Genomic DNA, 19,700 nt, shown 5'->3' with positions numbered 1-19,700 from the left:
AATTTTTCAATTTCTTTAAAATTCATTTTTAAATTTATATTTATACAATTTCCCATATCAAAAGAAAATTATAAAAAAACTGCAAAAATAGCTCTTCGAGCACTTCCAGATGAAGCGATAAAAAATTTGCGAGTAGATTTTCCATTGCGCGGTCATGAAATCTTTCTAACTTTTATTTTCATTCCGCTTTAACTATACAATACAAATACACATACATATAAGTGACGCTTATGCAGCTAAGTATACGCTTTGCAGTACTCCCTCGCGCTCTACGACTCCGAACCTCCACTGCTCTCTTTCAAACCACAAATCTTGGGGCATTGAGCACTTTAACATTTCCGCTTCAATCCCCTCCCTCCAACCTTTCATTGGGCGCCCTCTGCGTCTTCTCCCAGGAGGAACCCAATCAAGGACCTTCTTTGGCAACCTGTCTCCTGCCATTCTCTCGACAGACTGGTCCAGACAATACAAATAAACTGGGAATAAGTCATTCACTAATTCAAATACTAAAGTTACAAAAATTGAACACAATGATCCAGTTTCCCTGCAAAATGAAAGAAAGATATCAAACTCCAAAACTCAGAAAATGAAAATAAGTATTTTCTTATTACCTAGCACTGTTTCCATGCTGAATTAATTTGAGCACATCATCTACATTCTCTACAATTCTTTCAGTTAGACCGACGATTTGTACCTGCTGCTTCCCATCTTCTAAAACCCGTAATTTTGCCTTATCTGCTAACAAATCGAAAACCTGCAAACAAACAATATTATATTAAAACAATGCAGACGAACTACAGGATTTGATAATTTGGACACCACTGAAGAATTGAAAACTTCAAATTTTCAGCACTTTTTCTTTAAAATTCTTGACTGGATGTTGCACTACATTAAGATACTGAGAGATCTGCTAACCTAACTAAAAGGAGAACCTATTTGAAATACATGTCACGAATGTAACCACTTGGAAAGCAAAAAGGCCAAATTTTTCAGTAGAAGGGTAAATGTTAAATTAGGGGCTACTCAGGTATTATGTACACCATTTTCACCAATTTTTAACTCCCCTCCCCTGTAAGCAACGTGTTAGCCAACTTTTCACCCCTTTTTTAATGCCGCAAGTCTGGCTTCACTCCCCTCCTAATTTTTAAGAAAAAAAATTTAAAGAACTTTTTTTTAATTTTAAAGAAAAAAACAAAAACCCGCAGAAAATCTGAGGAATTGCTGCACAAATTAAATTTTTACATTGGAAAATACTACTTTTATTTCAGAGTAGGACTTACAAAGCCTGTGTTTATATTGGAAAACATTACTTTCATTTGAGAGGGAGACTTACAAAGCCTGTATTTATAATGGAAAATATTACTTTTATTTAGGTGGAAGACTTGACCTTTCCCTTGACTCATAAGCCAAGCTAATAGAAGATAATACAACTCGGATTAAGAAAAAAGAAAAAAAGGAAACACAAACCTTCCCACTGTAAATTTCAAAAAAACTAGCCGAAACAATCAAGTTCAAAGGCTTGTACTTGGGTGAGCGTAGCCATTTGAAAACGTCCTTCGCAGCCATGGCATAGATACCTTTTTTACAATCTTGCGTTTTACCTTGAAAATCACCTCCCATGGTATGGGTTTTCCCACTTCCAGTTTGACCATATGCAAAACAAGTGGCCATACCACCTTCGAAGATAGTTTCGACTAGCGGTTTTGCAGTAAATCTGGAAAGAGGAAAAAACCATTAATCCAGCCGTACAAAAAGCATTTAACGATTGATATTGAGGCATTCTATAACACTTAGATCTACATTAAGACAACAGGATCCATGAATTTTTCAAGCAGCAATTAAAATGAATTGTTTCAAATTGTTTAAAACTTTGATTAGAAATGTTTGAAGCATTAATAGTATTACTGTCTCATTTTCCCCTTAAAATGTCAATTTTTAAAATCTATTTGACGGTCATCTTCTGGAGTAACAGGAACACTGGACATTAGGTGGTTAATACTGGCTTACTTTTTTCCTTTTTGCTGAGAATTACGAGATAGAAACATTTTGAATATGAAAGCCAATTAGTAAAGCCTCTTTCTACAGAAAAAACATACCTGAATACATATGACACAGTAGCAAGAGTTTGCTAAGAATTTGATTTTTACCCCCTTTTTTTTTGTTTCAATCTTTAAGAAAACACTAGACTTAAGTTAGTCATAAAAATTTGAAGACTTGCTCCCTATTCTTCACAGATTATTTACAGGGTGTCTACTAAAATAGACTGGCCCAAAAATCAGTACTTTTACAACACTTTTTCAGTACGTTCCCAAGAAATTCAGTATGTACTTCATCAACAGAAAAATTCAATACTTTTTCAGTACCTCCGATTGACGAAATTCGAAAAATTTTAAACGTTTGAATTTCTTGCTCAAATTGCGACAAAAATGACAAAAAAATGAAAAAAATTCTGAACCTTCTTGTGGAATTTCTGCACTTTTTCCGGATCGTCCTTGAAAATCAGTACTATTTCCGGACTTTCCAGACTTGGAGATACTCTGATTTAGCATTAAGAACTATTTGATGGAATGGTATTCATATCATTCTGTGAGGCTGATGTTACATACATCAAAAAGTTAACTACACAAAAGACTAGGTCAAAAAAAATCCACTAAAAAGTAGCATTAGAATTTAGAAGAAGGAAAAAGGACAGACACACTTACTTATAAACAAGATCATTATCACAAGAATCGTCAAATGCGTAATCAAAACGGAACAGTTGGTTTTCGAGATATTTTGTTAGATCAACTTTGTTCTTGGGCTCATGGACGACAATCTGATCTTTCGTAGGCACTGTTATCACATCCACTTCTTTCCTGGCAAGTTCTGGAAAAGAAAATTACATTTTTCATAAAACATCAAGCCAATTAGTACAGCAGAGATACATTGGTATGAAATCTCTACACAGAGAGAAAGAAGAGTACCTTACTTTCAAGTTTGTTTGCTTCCTCATCTCCGTCAGTGTTGGTCTGTTGAATATAGGGTGTCTAGTTTTTCTTGATTCTGGGAAATCCTGATTTCATCATTTTTCCAAATCCTGATTTTTTGCGGCGAAATATTAAAATTTCTACATAAGTGTATGCGAAAGGAGAACTCTAGAATTAATAGCTCGATAAAAAAAATCCAACCGGACGGCCAACTTTTCTCAAATCCTGATTTTACGACCGATTTTTCCTCAAATCCTGATGAAATCAAGATTAAATCTTGATAGAATCAGGAAAATCCTGATGCTAGACACCCTGATAATTTTAGTTCACAAGTCTTTGAGCTTCATACCTAATGAGCAATCATTTCATACTATGAAGTCCCTTTCTAGCCACTACAAAGCCCAACCTCTGATAAGTGGACTGAGCTCTCTCGAAGCTGTTTAACAGCGATAAAAACACCGAATCATTGTTAAAACGTTTGAGGACAGGAGGCTAATTTGAAGAAAACTATTGCCAATAGCCAAAACTTAATTGAGATCGGCCTGGTAACATCACTTGGAATAACTTGGACAAAAAATGAAGAATAAATAGACATATTTCTATCAAACGGAACTAAGCGCCAATTTGAGTTCCTGTTGAGGAATTTAGAATCCCGGGGAACGCGTTCTGTCAAACGGACCTAAGCGCCATGGAAAAGCATTGCGAGTATAGGACGGCATAAGCCGGACACCCGATTCCGCCGCCAATCCAAGCCCCCTTCTACCTTCCTCACCCTATGGCGCTTAGGTCCGTTTGATAGAAATACGTCCAAATAAACATAAAATAGTACAAAATCTGGCTTGCTATGAATCCCTCTACTTTTCGTCCAGCACAGTTTGACTCCATACGCTCAAATTCTTTTTATCATGGATGGCTACAAATCAACAGCGAAACTCTCAAACAACGTACCTAGGTTGCAATGTTTAAAAATCTAGGCTCCTGTTTTACTTTCGGAAAGGAGAACAATAAAAATTATTCCTTGAAATTTTTTCAGAATTTACTTCATACCGAGACAAAAAATCTTTTAAAAATTGACGTTGAGTACTTTCCCATTGAAATCATTAAGTATGACAGGAAATCTGCAACGTTGCAAACCGAGATTCGTCGTTTGGGAGTTTCACTGTGGATATGGTATTTCAAGGTAGGTTCTTCTGTTCTCAGAATCTCTATGAACGTTTAAATCCATTAAATTTCTTGCTCACTGTTTCTTGAAAATGATAATTAACTGCTTACCTTTTTTATTCAATGGACGTTTCCTAACACATACTGAAATCTGATGATTTTCCACCGGCTCAGCATCACGCAATGGCCTAAAATTGATTTGCGACCGATAATCTCTGAAAAGAAGAAGGGGAATTTATCAAATTTTTCATAAGAATGACAAAAAGGACACTGTTGTTATATGTTGATTAAAATCATGAAAAGAAAAGAAAAAAAAAGAGTTCATAAATGTATAACTTAACATCAGGATTCTGAGCAAATAAAACGAATGGTTCCAGAACTATTTTTTACGGTGTTTCTCATACTCTGTATTAACCATGATTATGTTTAAAGTCATTGATAAGGTACACTAAAAGTACCTTCCAGAGAGTGCCTTTATTCCTGAAAAATAGGGAAACTTTATTCTCCTAGAGCACTTAGAGGGTAAAGTAACGATTCCAGCGTTGTCAATAATTGAATCAGTGCGAATAAAAACACTCCAACTCTGTAACTCAAAAATGCTCGATTTTTATTAACGACAGGCAATTTTCATAAAGGCTATTGAAGTTGGCGCATCTGTCCCAACTTGGACCTTAAAAGTGTCCCTGACTACATGTCTATCAGCATCAAAAATTTTTTTCTTCAACTAACCAGGCTTCTTCACCTACTGTGCCGTTTTGTGTGTGGCTTGATTATTTTCTTTTTTCTGAGTAGATAAGTTTTCCTTCTCACTGATTCAATTGCTTCTATGTGTATACTCATCACTTATTAAAACGTTTATTTACTTGGAGTGGTAAAAAAAAGTGTCAGCTTCATTTGAAATTTTACTTCAATTGGACGTACTTCTGTCAAACAGAACTATGTGCATTATGATGTGAGCCCTGTTATGCATGCATTCTTATGTATCTCAGGGCTCATGTCTTAATGCACATAGTTCCGTTTGACAGAAATACGTTCAATTCATACCTTATCATGCCGAGGAACTCCCAGTTTTGTTGCCCTGGATCCATGTTGATTAAAGCTTCTTTCTCCTCTCGTAATTCCGCTTGTCGCTGCCGTCTTTCCTCACGGTTTTTCTTGAGTTTTTCAACCTCTTTGACCACATGACTCCTTCTATTCTTACCACCTGCACCTGCCAAAATGAATTTCAAAAGATTAGACACACTAGAAGTCAGATGAAATCAGTAGTTTCGAGCCAAAGAAATAACTACATTTGCATCGATTTTAAAAATCAGAAGAGAGAACTGCTCAGCTACCCCATTGATCTCTACATGATTCGCTAGTTTTAAAGTCCGACGGGCCGATTATTGAAATTTATAGACAAAGCTGTAGACAAAAAATACATTAGGGATATGGAGGAATCCTATTAGTGGAAGCGGGTGGCCGCAATGGACAAAGGAGGTGAGTAATAGACTAACTAACGGCAAATCACGAGGAACCCTATAGTTGGTCCATCATTTTCTCCCTTAGTCTATAGGAACCACCCATTTCAACCGAAAGAAATGCTCCATGCTTCCTTAATCTTCTTTATCTAAAACTTGGTCTACTAATTTCAAAAATCAGCCCGCTGAAACTCATACTTGGTCTTGGATGCCATTACGGAATAGTTGAATTGTATAGAAGCCCTTGATTTGATTATTCCAAAAATATATTTAATTTTTGTTGGCTATTCATAAGTAGAATTATTCAACTGATAATGAACAGCTAACTGAAAAAAAAAAAAAAAAAAAACAATAGCCTATTAATTTTATTTTTCTAGATAATTGAGAAACTGTAAAGAAATTTGAGTTAATAACCACACAACAAGGGGGCTCTACGCTTTAGAAAGGCAGCGCAAGAGGCAAGTTGTACATAAAATTTGGATAAGAGAGCATGTGTCATATTGCCTTGTTCCGTCTTCTGTTAGGTGACTCATTGGTGACAAAGAGCTCAATTGACGGTTTAAAAAGATGAAATAAACATGTATAAGTATTCAAGTAAAAAACAAAACAGATTGTGCTGGATCAGCAGGGAACGACTGGGTCGAGTTTAACAGAAACAGACCAAGTTGCATCAAGTTTGAACCAAGAACAGGATTTTTCATGTTTTATTTCTATACAAGACTCAATGTTATGGACAAAGTTTATCCACTATTTTCATGTTCAATATATTTTTTCTCGACTTCGCATTATTTACAAGAAAAAATGTACAACTAGTTGAATTTAGAACTACTTCTAACTCAACGCTCGGAAGAAGAAAGTTCTGTCTTTTGATATGGTCATTGGCGAATAAACGACAACAAAACTTTTTTTCCGTAATCAGGAGGTAAGTAACGAATTGCGAACTACTGCTGCTAGGTAACCTTTTTTCCAAAATGCAATTTGGTGTGTTTCTGTTCAAGTCGGTCCAACTGGTTCGAGTAGATAATGAGGTCAAAAAAAACAAGACCAGTACACATGCAGATAGCAGGTTAAAACTAAGTTAGTATTTACACATTTACAGAACTACGAGTGCTAAAATACAGTAAGCTAATCTGATCATATATTATTGGGGTACCCGAAAAGTCTTTTGGGGGAAAGGTAGGAGAAAGCCAGGACAAATATTCTCGCTCAAATGCAAGGCGATACACCAGGATAGTAAGAAAAAAAAATAAAAATAAACGCTAGATTACACCCTTTGTATGGGTTCCATATTAGGTATGATGATAATAAGTGACGAGTTTTGTTGGACTTCAAAATACCCTGACTTTTCGTGGTTTTAAAACATGGAATTTCCCCCCGTCTTTTTCTCCTCCTCCTCTAACTTTTCACATAATCGAAAAGAAGATCTGAAACTGGACAAATGGTCCTATTGGAGATGTTGCATGTGTGAGGGATTTGCGATTTGACTGTTGTTTCTAATGTAAAAGTTTACGAGAAACACGATGGTGCCGCTGGTTTTCTCTGAAGTCAACTCCCAAGCTCAAAAAAAGCTCTCAAGTTGCGGCTGAAATGGAGGGGATATCCCACCCTACCCTGAAAGTCCACCTCTACTCTACATCAAGACAAACTCTCCATGCAAAGATAGGGAGCAAATACATTGATAGGGCTGCCACTTTATTTGGGGACTCAAAGACTGAAAACACGGCAACCCTGCTAATGTAATTGCTCCCTATCTTTGCATGGAGAATTAGACTTGATGTAGAGGTGGACTCTCAGGATAGCGTGGGATATCCCCTCTATTTTTGCCTCAGCTTGAGAGCTTTTTATGAGCTTGGGAGTTGACTTCAGAGAAAACCAGTGCCACCATCGTGTTTCTCGCGAACTTTTACATAAGAATCGATTGTCAAATCGCAAATCCCTCACACATGCAACATCTCCATTCAAGGGGAGTTACTTTATGGTCCCCATATATTTTTTCTGCAAGCTGTAGAAGAGATTCCCGGTTTCTGGAATAGGATCCCTAATTTTTCCTGAAATGTTTCATTCCCTAATGAATCCCAGTTTTGACACATTCCCAACAATTCCTTAGACACCATGAATTAACATCAGGTCTAATCACATTTATTCTTAATATCTTCTATCTGTCTTTCTTCAGGGTGTCTCGCAATCTTCAAAAAACATCTCCTAACAAAAAGGAAAAATATTCCCAATTTTTCGACACGGTCCAACTGATTAGATGTGAGTAAGAATTTTTTGAAGTCTCAGGAATATAATGTAAAAAACAGAGCAAAATATTCGATATCTAAGCTTATGCGAGAGATTTTTGCCTCATTTTGAAAAATTAAAAGACATCAGCGAGAAATCTCCGTAAAACGTAAACGTAAAATTTGCGAAACATTTTCCGAAAAATCTGTGTTTTTCGATTTCTCTCACATGAAAATTGCTTGTAAAATTAAATTCTCTGACATGCCGAATTTTTGCGGATTCCCGGGCATTTTCCCTGATATCCCTGATCAGAGTGTCTACTAAAATAGGCTGGCCAAAAATCAGCACTTTACAGCACTTCTTCAGTACATTCTCAAGAAATTCAGTACCTCCTCAACAGAAAAATTCAGTACATTTTCAGTACCTCCATTCGACGAAATGGGAAAAATTTCAAACATTAGAATTTCTCGCTCAAATTGTGACAAAAAAATGAGTAAAATTCCGGACCTTCTTGCGGCATTTTCGCACTTTTTCAGTACTTCCGGACCGCCCTTAAAAATTCAGTACTATTTCCGGACTTGTAGACACCCTTGTATCTCCGATTGACGAAATTCGAAAAATTTTGACATTTCTCGCTCAAATTGCGACAGAAATGACAAAAATTCCGGTCCATCTTGCGGAATTCCGCACTTTTTCAGTATTTCCGGACATTTAGACACCCTGTTGATACAAAAAAAAAATCCGTGAGAGTTTCCAGTTTTCCCGGTCACTAGCCACCGGATATCCAAAGAAGGGAGAGTTGGGGGATGAACATATCTTGCCTTGGGAGTCTTGCTGCTGCAGCTCTTGTTGTTGCTGCTGCTGCTGTTTCTGCTGCTGCTGCCGCTGCTGGACATTGATAGTCGTGGCGTTAGCGAGCGAGGACGTAACGGAGCCCCGCACATTTTGGGCGCCGGGGATGTGCGAGGAAATAAACGTCTCGCGACTCGGTACGACAGGGGTCGTCGGTGTGGATGGCAAGTTCTCGGTCCCTCGGGTCTCGCTGTGCCCGTTAGTGATGATATTAGTCGGACGACTTTGCAGTTTCGTCGAACGATAAGATCCTGTTGAATCAATATTTACAATGTAGAGAGTGCAACAAACTTCGACAGGCACCAAACATCAAACCAATGCGCAAGGATGCAAAATAATGCAGCTGAAAATGCATCAGACTAGAGTACCTTTTTAGACAGAGTATGGCCATTCGTATCTTTTTACTACAGAAAAACTGTTCCGCTTTTTGATTGGTCAACGAGTTTTTAGGCTTCATGATGCTCTTACGGCCGTATATTAACAAACAAGATGGCGGCTCACCGTAACATCGATAAGAAGCTAAATTTGACAAAAATTTCAATTATGCGGCAGTAACAATTTAAACTAGCATATCTACGAATAACACACGAAAAACAAATGAAAACATTATTAAATCGCCTTTCACCTTTATCACAGGAGGATGTAAGATGTGCATAAGCATAACCTCAATCTTCTTCTTCTTCTTCTGATGGTTTATTGGCTTATATTCCAACCTCAATCTTCCTTGCTGATAACAGCCATCTTGTTTGTTTATTTACGGCCCTAAGAGCATCGTGTCAGCCTATTCGCTCGCGACCAATGAAAAACCGGAACAGAAATGGCCATACTCTGTCTATAAAGGTACTCTACATCAGACCGACTACTGATTGCGGACCTACACGGAGAAAAAAACCTCGTGCGTGGGACCCAAAGTTTTAGGTAATATGGATCTCTGAAATTTTCGGATTGAGCATCTGAACACTTTAGGTCTAGCTGTCGAGGTTCGGATCACGCATCTGAAACTTCAGTTCTTACATCCGAAGTACTTCAGATGTGAGAACCGAAGTTTTTCGGATGTGAGAACCGAAGTTTTTCGGATGTGAAAACCGAAGTACTTCAGATGTAAGAACTGAAGTTTCAGATGTGTGATCCAAACCTCAGCAGCTGGACCTTAAGTGTTCAGATGCTCAATCCGAAAACTTCAGAGATCCATATGACCTAAACTTCGGGCCCCACGCACGAAGTTATTTTCTCCGTGTAAGAAAGAACGCCGTATGAGCCTTCAGACGTTGTCAAAAGTCCTTCGATAAAAACCGAATTTACTGGGAAATATTTTTCCTCCAATTTTTCAGAGAATTTTGTTCACAATTGAATCTAAAATATCTGAAAATTTCAAGGGACAATATACAAAACTCTCTTCAAAAATACATGTTTTATTCTGAGAAATTTGGCAACTCTTCAGGCTTCATACGTCGTTCTTCCTCCGCACGGCAGTACTGGATGGTATTACGTTGAAGAGCTCTGTTGGTAGGTAATTAGTTTTTCATGCGCACTTACTTATTGGTTAAAAATATGATTTTTTTTTCAGTGGCGTGGCGTGCTTTGCGACGTATCGATTAATCTACAATTTAAACCCATGGAAGAAGATCGAACACCTTGATGATCGACTCTTTATCATAGCTTCAAATGGGGAAAATCAATAGTCGATCATTCACACCTCGCCAATGATTTTTCACTAAATGTTACTTATGATTTTAGCTGCAAACAGGAATGTTCCAAAGAAAAACAAAAATAAAAAGTAGCATTTCCTTTGTTTCAGCTAATAAAAATGATGCGTTTTTACAGATAAGAGGCTGAAACAAGGTGTTGCGCAGAAATAGTCTGCTTGTGATCAGTTTTCAATGTACTTATTCGTATTCCAAAAGATTTGGTCGAAAATCTAGTTTCATCACAGAAAATTACTCATGAATATTACTGAAAACACTTCGGTCCAACATATGATTTCCTTTATTTCTGCTATTTTTCTCAAGAAATGTGTTGCTTTTCCAGATATGAGAGCCAAAATTATGAAAAGGATAAAAAGGATCTCACGGTGCGATCTCAGTAAGAAGAGAGATCAAATTTCACAAATACAATACTTCGCATAGTTTTTAAAACATTTTTCACGACATAATTTTTGATTTTTTACACGTTAGACAAAACAAAGTAGAATATGAAAAAGTACCATCAAGGTAGGAGGGCGTAGGGAGGCGTTTGGGGGCTTCGGCTGCCAGGTTGAAAGTGTTGGAGCTTCTGACTTTACTGCGCGACAAAAACGGCTTAAAATTTTTGTAATCGAAAAGGTAAGAGGGCGACGGGGCTGTTTCCATTCTCGGCGGACGGGGCTTTGACTTGGCTGCTTTTGGCGGGAAAGATGAAACAGGACGGGGAAGGATTTGTAAAAAGAGGGAAAACTTAAGGTGACGCGTCAAGCTCAAAAGAAGTGGTCGAACTGGCATGCGATGTATCGCATCTTATAGGTCAAAAATCTCGGCAGATTTTGAATTTTCAGCAAAAGAAAGGACGATAGCCCCTGCGCATGAGCCTAAAGAATCATTCTAATCCCAAAAATCTGCAAAATTCAGAGAAATGAAAGCAGGATAGTGTATTTGGGAGAAAACCTCGCATTCGATTCAGCTATCGATTTGTGTATCGAATGTGAGGTTTTATTCCAAACACTATCCTGCTTTCATTTCTCTGAATTTTGCCGATTTTTGGGTTTAGAATGATTCTTTAGGCTCATGCGCAGGGGCTATCGTCCTTTTTTTTGCTGAAAATTCAAAATCTGCCGAGATTTTTGACCTAAAAGATGCGATACATCGCATGCCAGTTCGACCACGTCACTTGAGCTTGACGAATCACCTTAAGATGAGAGGAGAGACAATGGCGAGTTTTGAGAGTTGGCAACACTGCTTTTTCTTCCTTTAAATGTATGTAAAACAGGGTTGCCACAGAGTTTAGGCGATAAAATTCCCTGATTTCCCTTACACATTTTGGCGAAATTCCCTGACAATTGAAGATGTGACGGGTGGTCAAGAGGGCATAATTGAAAATAGTTTTCAGGCAAAATTTGTCGTTCGAAACCTCAAACCTGAGTCTAGAAAGCAAACGAGGGGATTTAACAAATTTTCCCTGACACTTTCGTCATTTTCCCTGACATTTCCCGGTTTTCCCTGACTTTTTAAAATTCCCTGACAGTTCCCGGTTTTCCTTGACTGTGGCAACCCTGGTGAAACAATCGATTCTTGGTGAGACAGCTTGCCTTACCTGGCATCGATATTTTAGGTGGATTTAAATGGAGAAAAAACAGCGCTGCCAGCTTCCTTGAATCGCCACTGGGGAGAGAAAAGGAAATGTAATAATTCAGAGTTTTTGAAACATTCAAGATTTTACGGGCGGCGTAGAACAAAAGGAAACCGAGCTTGGCGATTCTTGAGAGTTGGCAACACTGCTTTTCCTTCCTTTAAATGTAAGTAAAACAATCGATATTTTTCACGGATTTAAATGGAGGAAAAACAGTGTTGTCAACTTGCTGGAATCGCCGCTGAGGTAAAAAACAGGAAATATTATAATTCAGACTTAAAGATTTGAAATATTCAAGATTTAAAGGGCAGCGTAGAACAAAAAGAAACCGAGCGCGCGTTTCAGGAGACCACCAGTGGCGCGGCGTGCTTTGCGATATATCGATTGATCTGACATTTAAACCTATAGAAAAGGATCGATAAACGGGGTGCTCGCAACGAGCACCTTAATGATCGACTCTTTACCATAGCTTCAAATGGGGAAAAATCGATTATCGCTCATTCATGCTTCGCCACTGATCCCCTTTCGTTTTCAGGTGTCCCCTGATTTTTACAGAATGGAGATGTTGCTTATGTAATGAATTTGCGATTTAACTGTTGATTCTTATGTAAAAAGTCGTGAGAAACACGATGTTGCCACTTGTTTTCTCTGAAATCAACTCCCAAGTTCAAAAAAGCTCTCAAGCTGAGGCCAAAATGGAGGGAATATCCCACGATTTTTGCTTGAATCAAAACGAAATCCGCTTAAATTAAGAGACTTGGTTCTTGATTTAAGCTAGATTCTGATTGAATCAATAATACTTTTTCTTGTCGATGTTTTTAAGAGTCTGGACTCTAGATCCAATGTGTTTTTTGTATCTAGTGACTCTAAAACTGAGAACACGGCATCACTGCTAATGTACACTTGCTGTCACTTTGCTCCCTATCTATGCCCTATCTTTGCACGGAGAGTTTATTTTGATGTAGAAGTGGACTCTCAGGATAGCGTGGGATATTCTCTCCATTTTGGCTTCAACTTGAGAGCTGTTTTTGAGCTTTGAAGATGATTTCAAAGAAAACCAGTAGCACCATCGTACTTCTCGCAAACTTTTACATAAGAATCAACAGTCAAATCGCAAATTCCTCACATATGCAACATCTCCATTTTGCTAAAAAAAAAAAAAATAAAAAAAAAATAAATAAATCAAAATAAAAAAAAAAAAAGAAAACTCAGGATAAAAAGACCGACGATGACACAACACACGACTCTCGACGGCGAAACAACGGGCGCACTAATCTCAGCGTCGCGACGCCCGTCGTTGAAGCCCCCGCCAGAGGCAAAGCGTAAATGATCGATTTTCGATATTTCTCCATTTGGAGATATGGTAAAGAATCGATTATTAAAATATTCTTGGCGAACACTCTGTCTATCGATCCTTTTCCATGGATTTAAACGGTAGATCGATCGATATATCGACAGCACGCCACGCCATTGGCCCCCGACGCGCTGACCGCTCGCCCGGGCGCGGGCTAATAAACCTGTTTGCACAATCGAAGCCATTAAATATGAAACGGACGGAGTATTGTAAGTTGCGCCCGACATGCGATGGTCGGGCAAAACGCGGAACGACTCGCGATTTTATCTCCGCGTTATTAGCGCCGCGCGAGCACTTCGAATTTTACACGCGGGCAGTTTCGAGTGGGCTTGAGAAAACAAAAAAGTCGGGCTGTAGGTCACCGGGTGACTTCGCGTCGCTGCCCCGTGTTGCCACTTCCCCACGAATTAGAAGGATTTCGGGATTGAGGTAAATTTTGCAACGATGCACTGCCAAAACGCGGCTAGTGCATAAGTTGAAACTTTTACCGGAGACTTGCTGTATCATAATGTTTCATCTACCCGTTTTGTAAGTGTTGAGAAGTCTACTTTGAAGTTGGTTTTTCAAAGAGAATATACCAAAACATGAACATTGATAAAACTCAAAAATGCAAACCTTTGCCACAGTAAATTTTTCATCTTCAAATTCCCTGACTATTTTCGCTTAACCCAGACTCCAAAATTTTCGGATTCCCTGACTTTCTCTGACATTCGAGTAAGACTTCCACTTTGGTTTTCTCCCCTTTAAATTCCACTCAATTAAGCCCAACACCCTCTCAAAATTCCCTGACCTTCTCGGTTTTCCAAATCGCCAACAACCCTGAAATTCGTACGCTGTTTACTTGACCATTCAAACTTTTTAACCGGTAAAATTGTATGCTTTTCGAATTTCAACCCCTTAAAGGCACAGCGCAAGGGTCTGGGGATGGTTTTGGGGTCCAAAAATGTTGAGACTTCTTTTTAGTCCATATTGCAGCTACAAATCATTATGAGCACAGGTGCTGCGCCGCGAGAAGTCAAGTTTAGCGTTCCTCCCTGACGGCGATTGGGGCTGTTGCGCGGGGGGTTGAAACCGCGGCCGGTCATAACATTCAAGCCCGGGGAAAGTCAACGACCCCTCGGTGTCCTGACACGGACACGACCGGTCCGATTTTCGCTCCCGACTTTGACTTTACCCGCTCAGGGCGCTCGGACGCGACCACGTGATCACAGAGCCACCTTGCACGCTATCCGGCTTTCAAGTCGAGGCGTTAACTTCTAGCGCCACTTTTTTTCATCGAGCCGGGACGCTACCATTTAGAGTAAGCACTGATCAAGACTTAAAACAACCCTCCCTTTCCCCCGGGGCCGGACTGGTGGAAAAATCGCACCGAGGGAGGGGTCTCGAGAATATGGGAAAACCCCCGGGATAACTGATTGTGAGTCAGGGGCTACCCTGCCTTATTTTAAAAAGTAAAAAATCCTTCATTTCTACTGGATAGGCAATATGCATACACCAGTGCTCGAATAGTTGCATCCTCACGAGAAGATAGAGTTAAAAAGGAACCCGGACCTCACACCGAGGGGTCTCGAGAACACGGACGTTTGTCAGCGTGTGAGGGTTCACACGGCGTTCTTCCTTAGCGCGACAGTGTGCAGGTATAAATCATAAACATATCATACCCGATCGCCAAGCACTGAACGCCACACTCGAAAAGATTATTTTCTCTATCTCAGGAGCTTCTTAAAATCAATCGTGCATATGTTTCTAGGCAAATCACACACACACGCGCGTAGGGTAAAAATTCGATTGTGCGACTGCAATTAAGTTTTTAAAAAAGAAACACACAAAATCAAACTTTGCGAGAAAATCGAAAATCCGTTCATCTAGAGGAATGGTTACAAGGGGCGGTAGCTTAAAAACCAGAAGTGTAAGTTCAAAAAACAAGTGAAGAAAAATCAAAGTTAGACAAACCTTAACTACACGAGTAAATGGTGATTAGTTAAGTTTTAGAGGTAGATCGTGAACGTGGCAACCAAACAGGGCTTGTGCAACTATAAACGAACATTATCGTTCGAAAAAAATTACAGACTCTCGCAAGTTGGCAAAACTTTTTCCCTCCATTTAACTATGCGCTATATATTCGATAAAATATCACTTGTTTTACATGCATTTAAATAGGCGAAGTACAGTGTTGCCAACTTTAAAAAAATCGCCACTGAATGCGAACGAGAAAGTGCGGTGAGGTCCTTGCACCACCGCAGGTTGCGAATGGGGTTGGGGGAGGGGGGGGGGCGTGAAAAAATTATCCAGGGCCAATTTAAGTGATTTGCATCTTGAGAAAAACATAATAAAGGAGGAAATAATGGAATGTGGCGATGCAATATGCAGATTTTGATTCGCAGTCTTGAGATTTCAAAAAAAAAACTGGAGTGGAGGATAAGGGAGGAAAAACTGGCTTTAAAAGCTGCACGAGCTCTGTGAAAACTCAAGGAACGTTACGGAGGGGTGAAGGAGATGATGAAGTTGAAGACAAATATATATAACATGGTTTCTGGTTTAGTCGACTGCAATTACATTGCGATTAGTAATTTCTACAACGATATGGACATGATAAAGGACGGAACACTGACCTTTATTGGAGACTACTGGCGCTGGAGTGGCTTTGTTGGTAGAATACTGAAACAAAAAAAGACGAGGAAATTTCAATTTTTGAACCAGAAAAAAACTGTCATTACGCTGGAGAGAAAAATCAAAAAAGGATGCGCAGGGAAAATCCGGTAAAGTTCCACTTTAAAATCAAGAATTAAATTATGAGGAAAGTAGCGCCCATTTTATTTTTTCTTCTTCGCCTTTTGGAAAAATAATGCAACGGTTACCAGGATCTATACAGTAATTCGATGAGCCCGCTCTTCAAATTTTCGAACTATAACCTAGGTATAATGGCGGTGCTCTAAGGCTTGGGGCTTGGAGAGGGGGGGGGGGGTTATGGTACTATATGTAACTTTCTGAAAGCGCCCTCTTCTCCGTATGAATGTCGTGGTCCCTCTGACGTAAGGACGTATCTCAATTTCCACACGAGCCTTGTTTCACATTAGAGTTCATGCTTCCTGGGGCTCATTCTGAAATCGATATACGCCCTCACGTCAAGGGGAGCGACGATACCGCACGATCCGAGGCGGTTTTTACTACTCTGCTGTGCTAAGGAAAAACGCCGTATGAACATTTGAGTGTTGCCAAATTGCATCTCGAAAAATAATTAATTTTCGAGAAAAGTTACGAATAATTTCCCTTCGAATTTCCGGACGCTTTAGATCACATTACGAACGAAATGCTCGGAAGAACCTGAAGAAAATTGTCGGCAAATTTTCCGGAAAATCCGTGATCTGTCGACGGAAATTTGGCGATGTCCGAAGGCTCATACGGCGTTCTTCTTTAGCACGGCAGTACTGATCCAGAAATCACGTTAAAATTAATGAGAGAACAACTCGGCAGCAAAATTACGTCGGATTGGAGATTTTTCCGAGGGGAATAAGTTGGTTGCGTGCATTTTGAGGCTTTGGACTGGGGAATCGGTTGTTCGTGAAAATTTTAAAACACATTGCAGCCGACGAGAACGGAAAGTTCCATCCACCTCGTTCACGTTCAAGGTCAGTTGCTCCGATGTGCAGTTGTACTTTCATGCGCCCCGAGCCGCGAGTGTGGTCATTTTTTACTGGAAAAAAAGACTCTCAAACTCAAATTTTATGGCGCGTTTTTTGAAAAAAAGAGAGAGAAAAAGCGATGGGAAAAAAGAAAAAGACCTATTGATTCTGACAGTTAAACTGAACTGCTATGAGCGTTACAAGTGTTCGATTTGATAGAATTAATCATTTTTGCTATCGTAAATGCCAGGGTCGGATTAACGGGATTGCAGTCCCCCAGATTTTAAAAGTGATTAATTTTTTGCTATTTTTTTTTAATACCGCTTTCTCTGGTGTGTTGATTGTTCTTTTTTCTATTTCCCCCATTTTTTGGGCTTCTTCCGTTTTCCTTGCTTTTTTTATTTTTATTTTTTTTCAAATTTTCTTTTTTTTTGTATATTTTCCCCCATCTTCTCTTGTTTCCCCGACTACCGTATATTCTTTTATCCATGGTTCTTTCCTAGGTTTTTTTTTCTTTTTCATCCTCTTTTTCTTGTCCCCCTTATATCGTTGTTCACATTCGCTTCAACTGATTCCCCTTTTTTGGTCTCTTTTCCCCTTTTTCTTAGCTTGTTGATTTTCACAACTTTACCTTGAAGAATGGCGTGATTGAAAAACACAAAAAGAAAAAGAAAATGAAAAAAAGAGGGAAAAAAAAGGTCATCACTTCCAAACTTTGCCACCCGAGGCTCAAGCCTCCAAGCTCCCTCATCCCTTCCCCAATCCAGCTTGGTCTCTACGTCTCGCCTCGAGCAGATGTTCTTCGCAACTATCACCAAAACTAATGTTGAAAGACGTCTCTAATTTTGAGAAAAACCTTCATTTTACTCGAGTTTTTCCTCGGGAGTGGCTATTGCAGCTCCTGAATATAGGCCGTCCTGGATGAAACGGAAAAGTCGACACCTCAAAGTACCTCAGCTCCGAGCAGGAAATCAAGGCCAGCTCCGCGCGGCTCTATTGTTGAATCGTTATCGAATGATTTGATCGATAAATCCCCCTATCTTAACAATGATTTTTATCGACCGAGACAATTCGATATAGATTGTTGAATTTATATCGAATGATCTTGATCGATAAATCCCTATCTTACCGATGCTTTTCATCGATCGAGGCCATGCGATATCGATTCAACAATCGAACCGGAGAGCGGCTGGACTCGAGTTGGAGTGGTCACTTGGTCGCTTCGCGCTCGATGGCAATCGTATGCGATTGACGGACCACGAGTGTCGTTTTCAAGTGGCTCTTGTCTCGAGTTGAGATAGGTCACGGAATGGATGGCAAATGGGAAAAAAACTGTTGCTCGCTTCGCACCAATCGAGCTCCTTATTTTTCACCAGCATGATCAGAGACAATACATTATAGAGACCCCACACTAAAATTTTTCGATAAATTAATCAATATATTTATTAATTCCTTTTCAGAAACCATGCCAAAAAATACCAAAAAGCTGGAGAGAAATCGGGAATTTTAGGTTCAAAATATCTGAATAGTCAAGGAATTTTTAAATCCAAGAGAACCTGTCACATTGCAAACAACGATGATCACGATCGGGCCGTGATTTCGCTAGTTTTTGCCAATAACGGTACCGCAAACTGTACTATTCGGCACGCAGCCACACAAAAAATTAAAATTGTAAATAATTAATGGGATACGATTTTTACATACTTCCAATGAGTAAATTAAATGTGAGGATTCAGAAGAGGTTTAAATGTATATTTGCCGATCAAATAGGTGATTAATTTTCGCATGAATCGTCTCTGTTCTATCTACTTATTTATCATCTATTTGCTTGTTTTTTTAATTATTTCTATTTGATCAAATACTCAAATCGCTCCATTTTTGTGCGATGACGACGTATAAATGCAATGAGTGATGCATTTCCTTATCACAAGCGGAAAAAATTGAAGGCATCTCGGCTTTCCTACGGGCTAGGTCTGAATGCAACTATTCGTGTTCTGGGGATGTCCGTGTTGCATACACAAAAATTGCAGGCGTTCTGGTTCTCTTCGGCACAGTGTGCGGCTACGGTTGGTAATACTCGAGGGTTTTCTACGTTGCATTAACTACAGTGTGCTGTCGAATGAGCCGTTTTGCATCGCAGGAACGTTGCCTAATGGTGCAAATTTTCTACCAAAAAATCCCGCGCCAACTGAGAGGACCTTGAGGATTGAGGATTTTCAGAACTTGATACAGAGGTAGACTCTCATTAGGATAGCGTGCGATATCTCTCCTTCATAAGAGCCTCAACTTTGAGAGCTTTTCTTGAGTTTTGAAGTTGGTTACAGAGAAAACCAGTGACACCATCGCGTTTCTCGCGTTTCGTGTAGGAATCAGGACTTAAATCGCAAATCCCCGACACATACACATGCAAGAGTTCCATTCCCCGTCGCTCCTGACTTTACCAAGTCGCTGTGAACTCCCTAGACTTTCCAGGTTTTCCAGACCGCCAGAGACCATCCATTTTCGTCCCGAAATCAATGTAAAATAGTCGCCTGGCCCCTTACCGTACGCTCCTGACATTAGGACGTAACTACACCCCGTCAGTGGTGTGATGGCGTTGATGTAATCGTATTTTGTCATATCTTCTCCAATAATTGTTCAATTAATGAGCCGAGTGAATCCTCGTGTTCATTTCACCCAGTAGTTTCCACTTAAACACGAAATGGACCAGTAGACAAGGCTCAAATTTCTGCATTCTGAT

At 39.4% G+C, this 19,700-nt stretch overlaps 1 protein-coding gene across 5 annotated transcripts in view; it reads right to left on the bottom strand.

Annotated features, from left to right (window-relative positions):
• Klp10A (kinesin-like protein 10A) overlaps positions 1-19,700 on the bottom strand; it is a 153,508-nt gene that overhangs the window by 15,800 nt on the left and 118,008 nt on the right. For 4 of the 5 annotated variants that reach the window (XM_019047135.2, XM_019047115.2, XM_019047143.2 and 1 more), the window contains 7 exons: positions 15,950-15,995; positions 8,632-8,913; positions 5,172-5,337; positions 4,239-4,342; positions 2,703-2,865; positions 1,468-1,714; positions 612-754 (listed from right to left, as the gene is read on the bottom strand). In XM_019047135.2, the coding sequence (XP_018902680.2) occupies positions 612-754; positions 1,468-1,714; positions 2,703-2,865; positions 4,239-4,342; positions 5,172-5,337; positions 8,632-8,913; positions 15,950-15,995 (1,151 nt within the window). The remainder of the gene's footprint in view (positions 1-611; positions 755-1,467; positions 1,715-2,702; positions 2,866-4,238; positions 4,343-5,171; positions 5,338-8,631; positions 8,914-15,949; positions 15,996-19,700) is intronic. The other variant, XM_019047125.2, reaches the window with a different exon arrangement.

This window comes from Bemisia tabaci, chromosome 8 (assembly GCF_918797505.1).
Source record: "Bemisia tabaci chromosome 8, PGI_BMITA_v3".
Taxonomy (NCBI): Eukaryota; Metazoa; Arthropoda; class Insecta; order Hemiptera; family Aleyrodidae; genus Bemisia; species Bemisia tabaci.
This window is presented reverse-complemented; position numbering and strand designations above follow the sequence as displayed.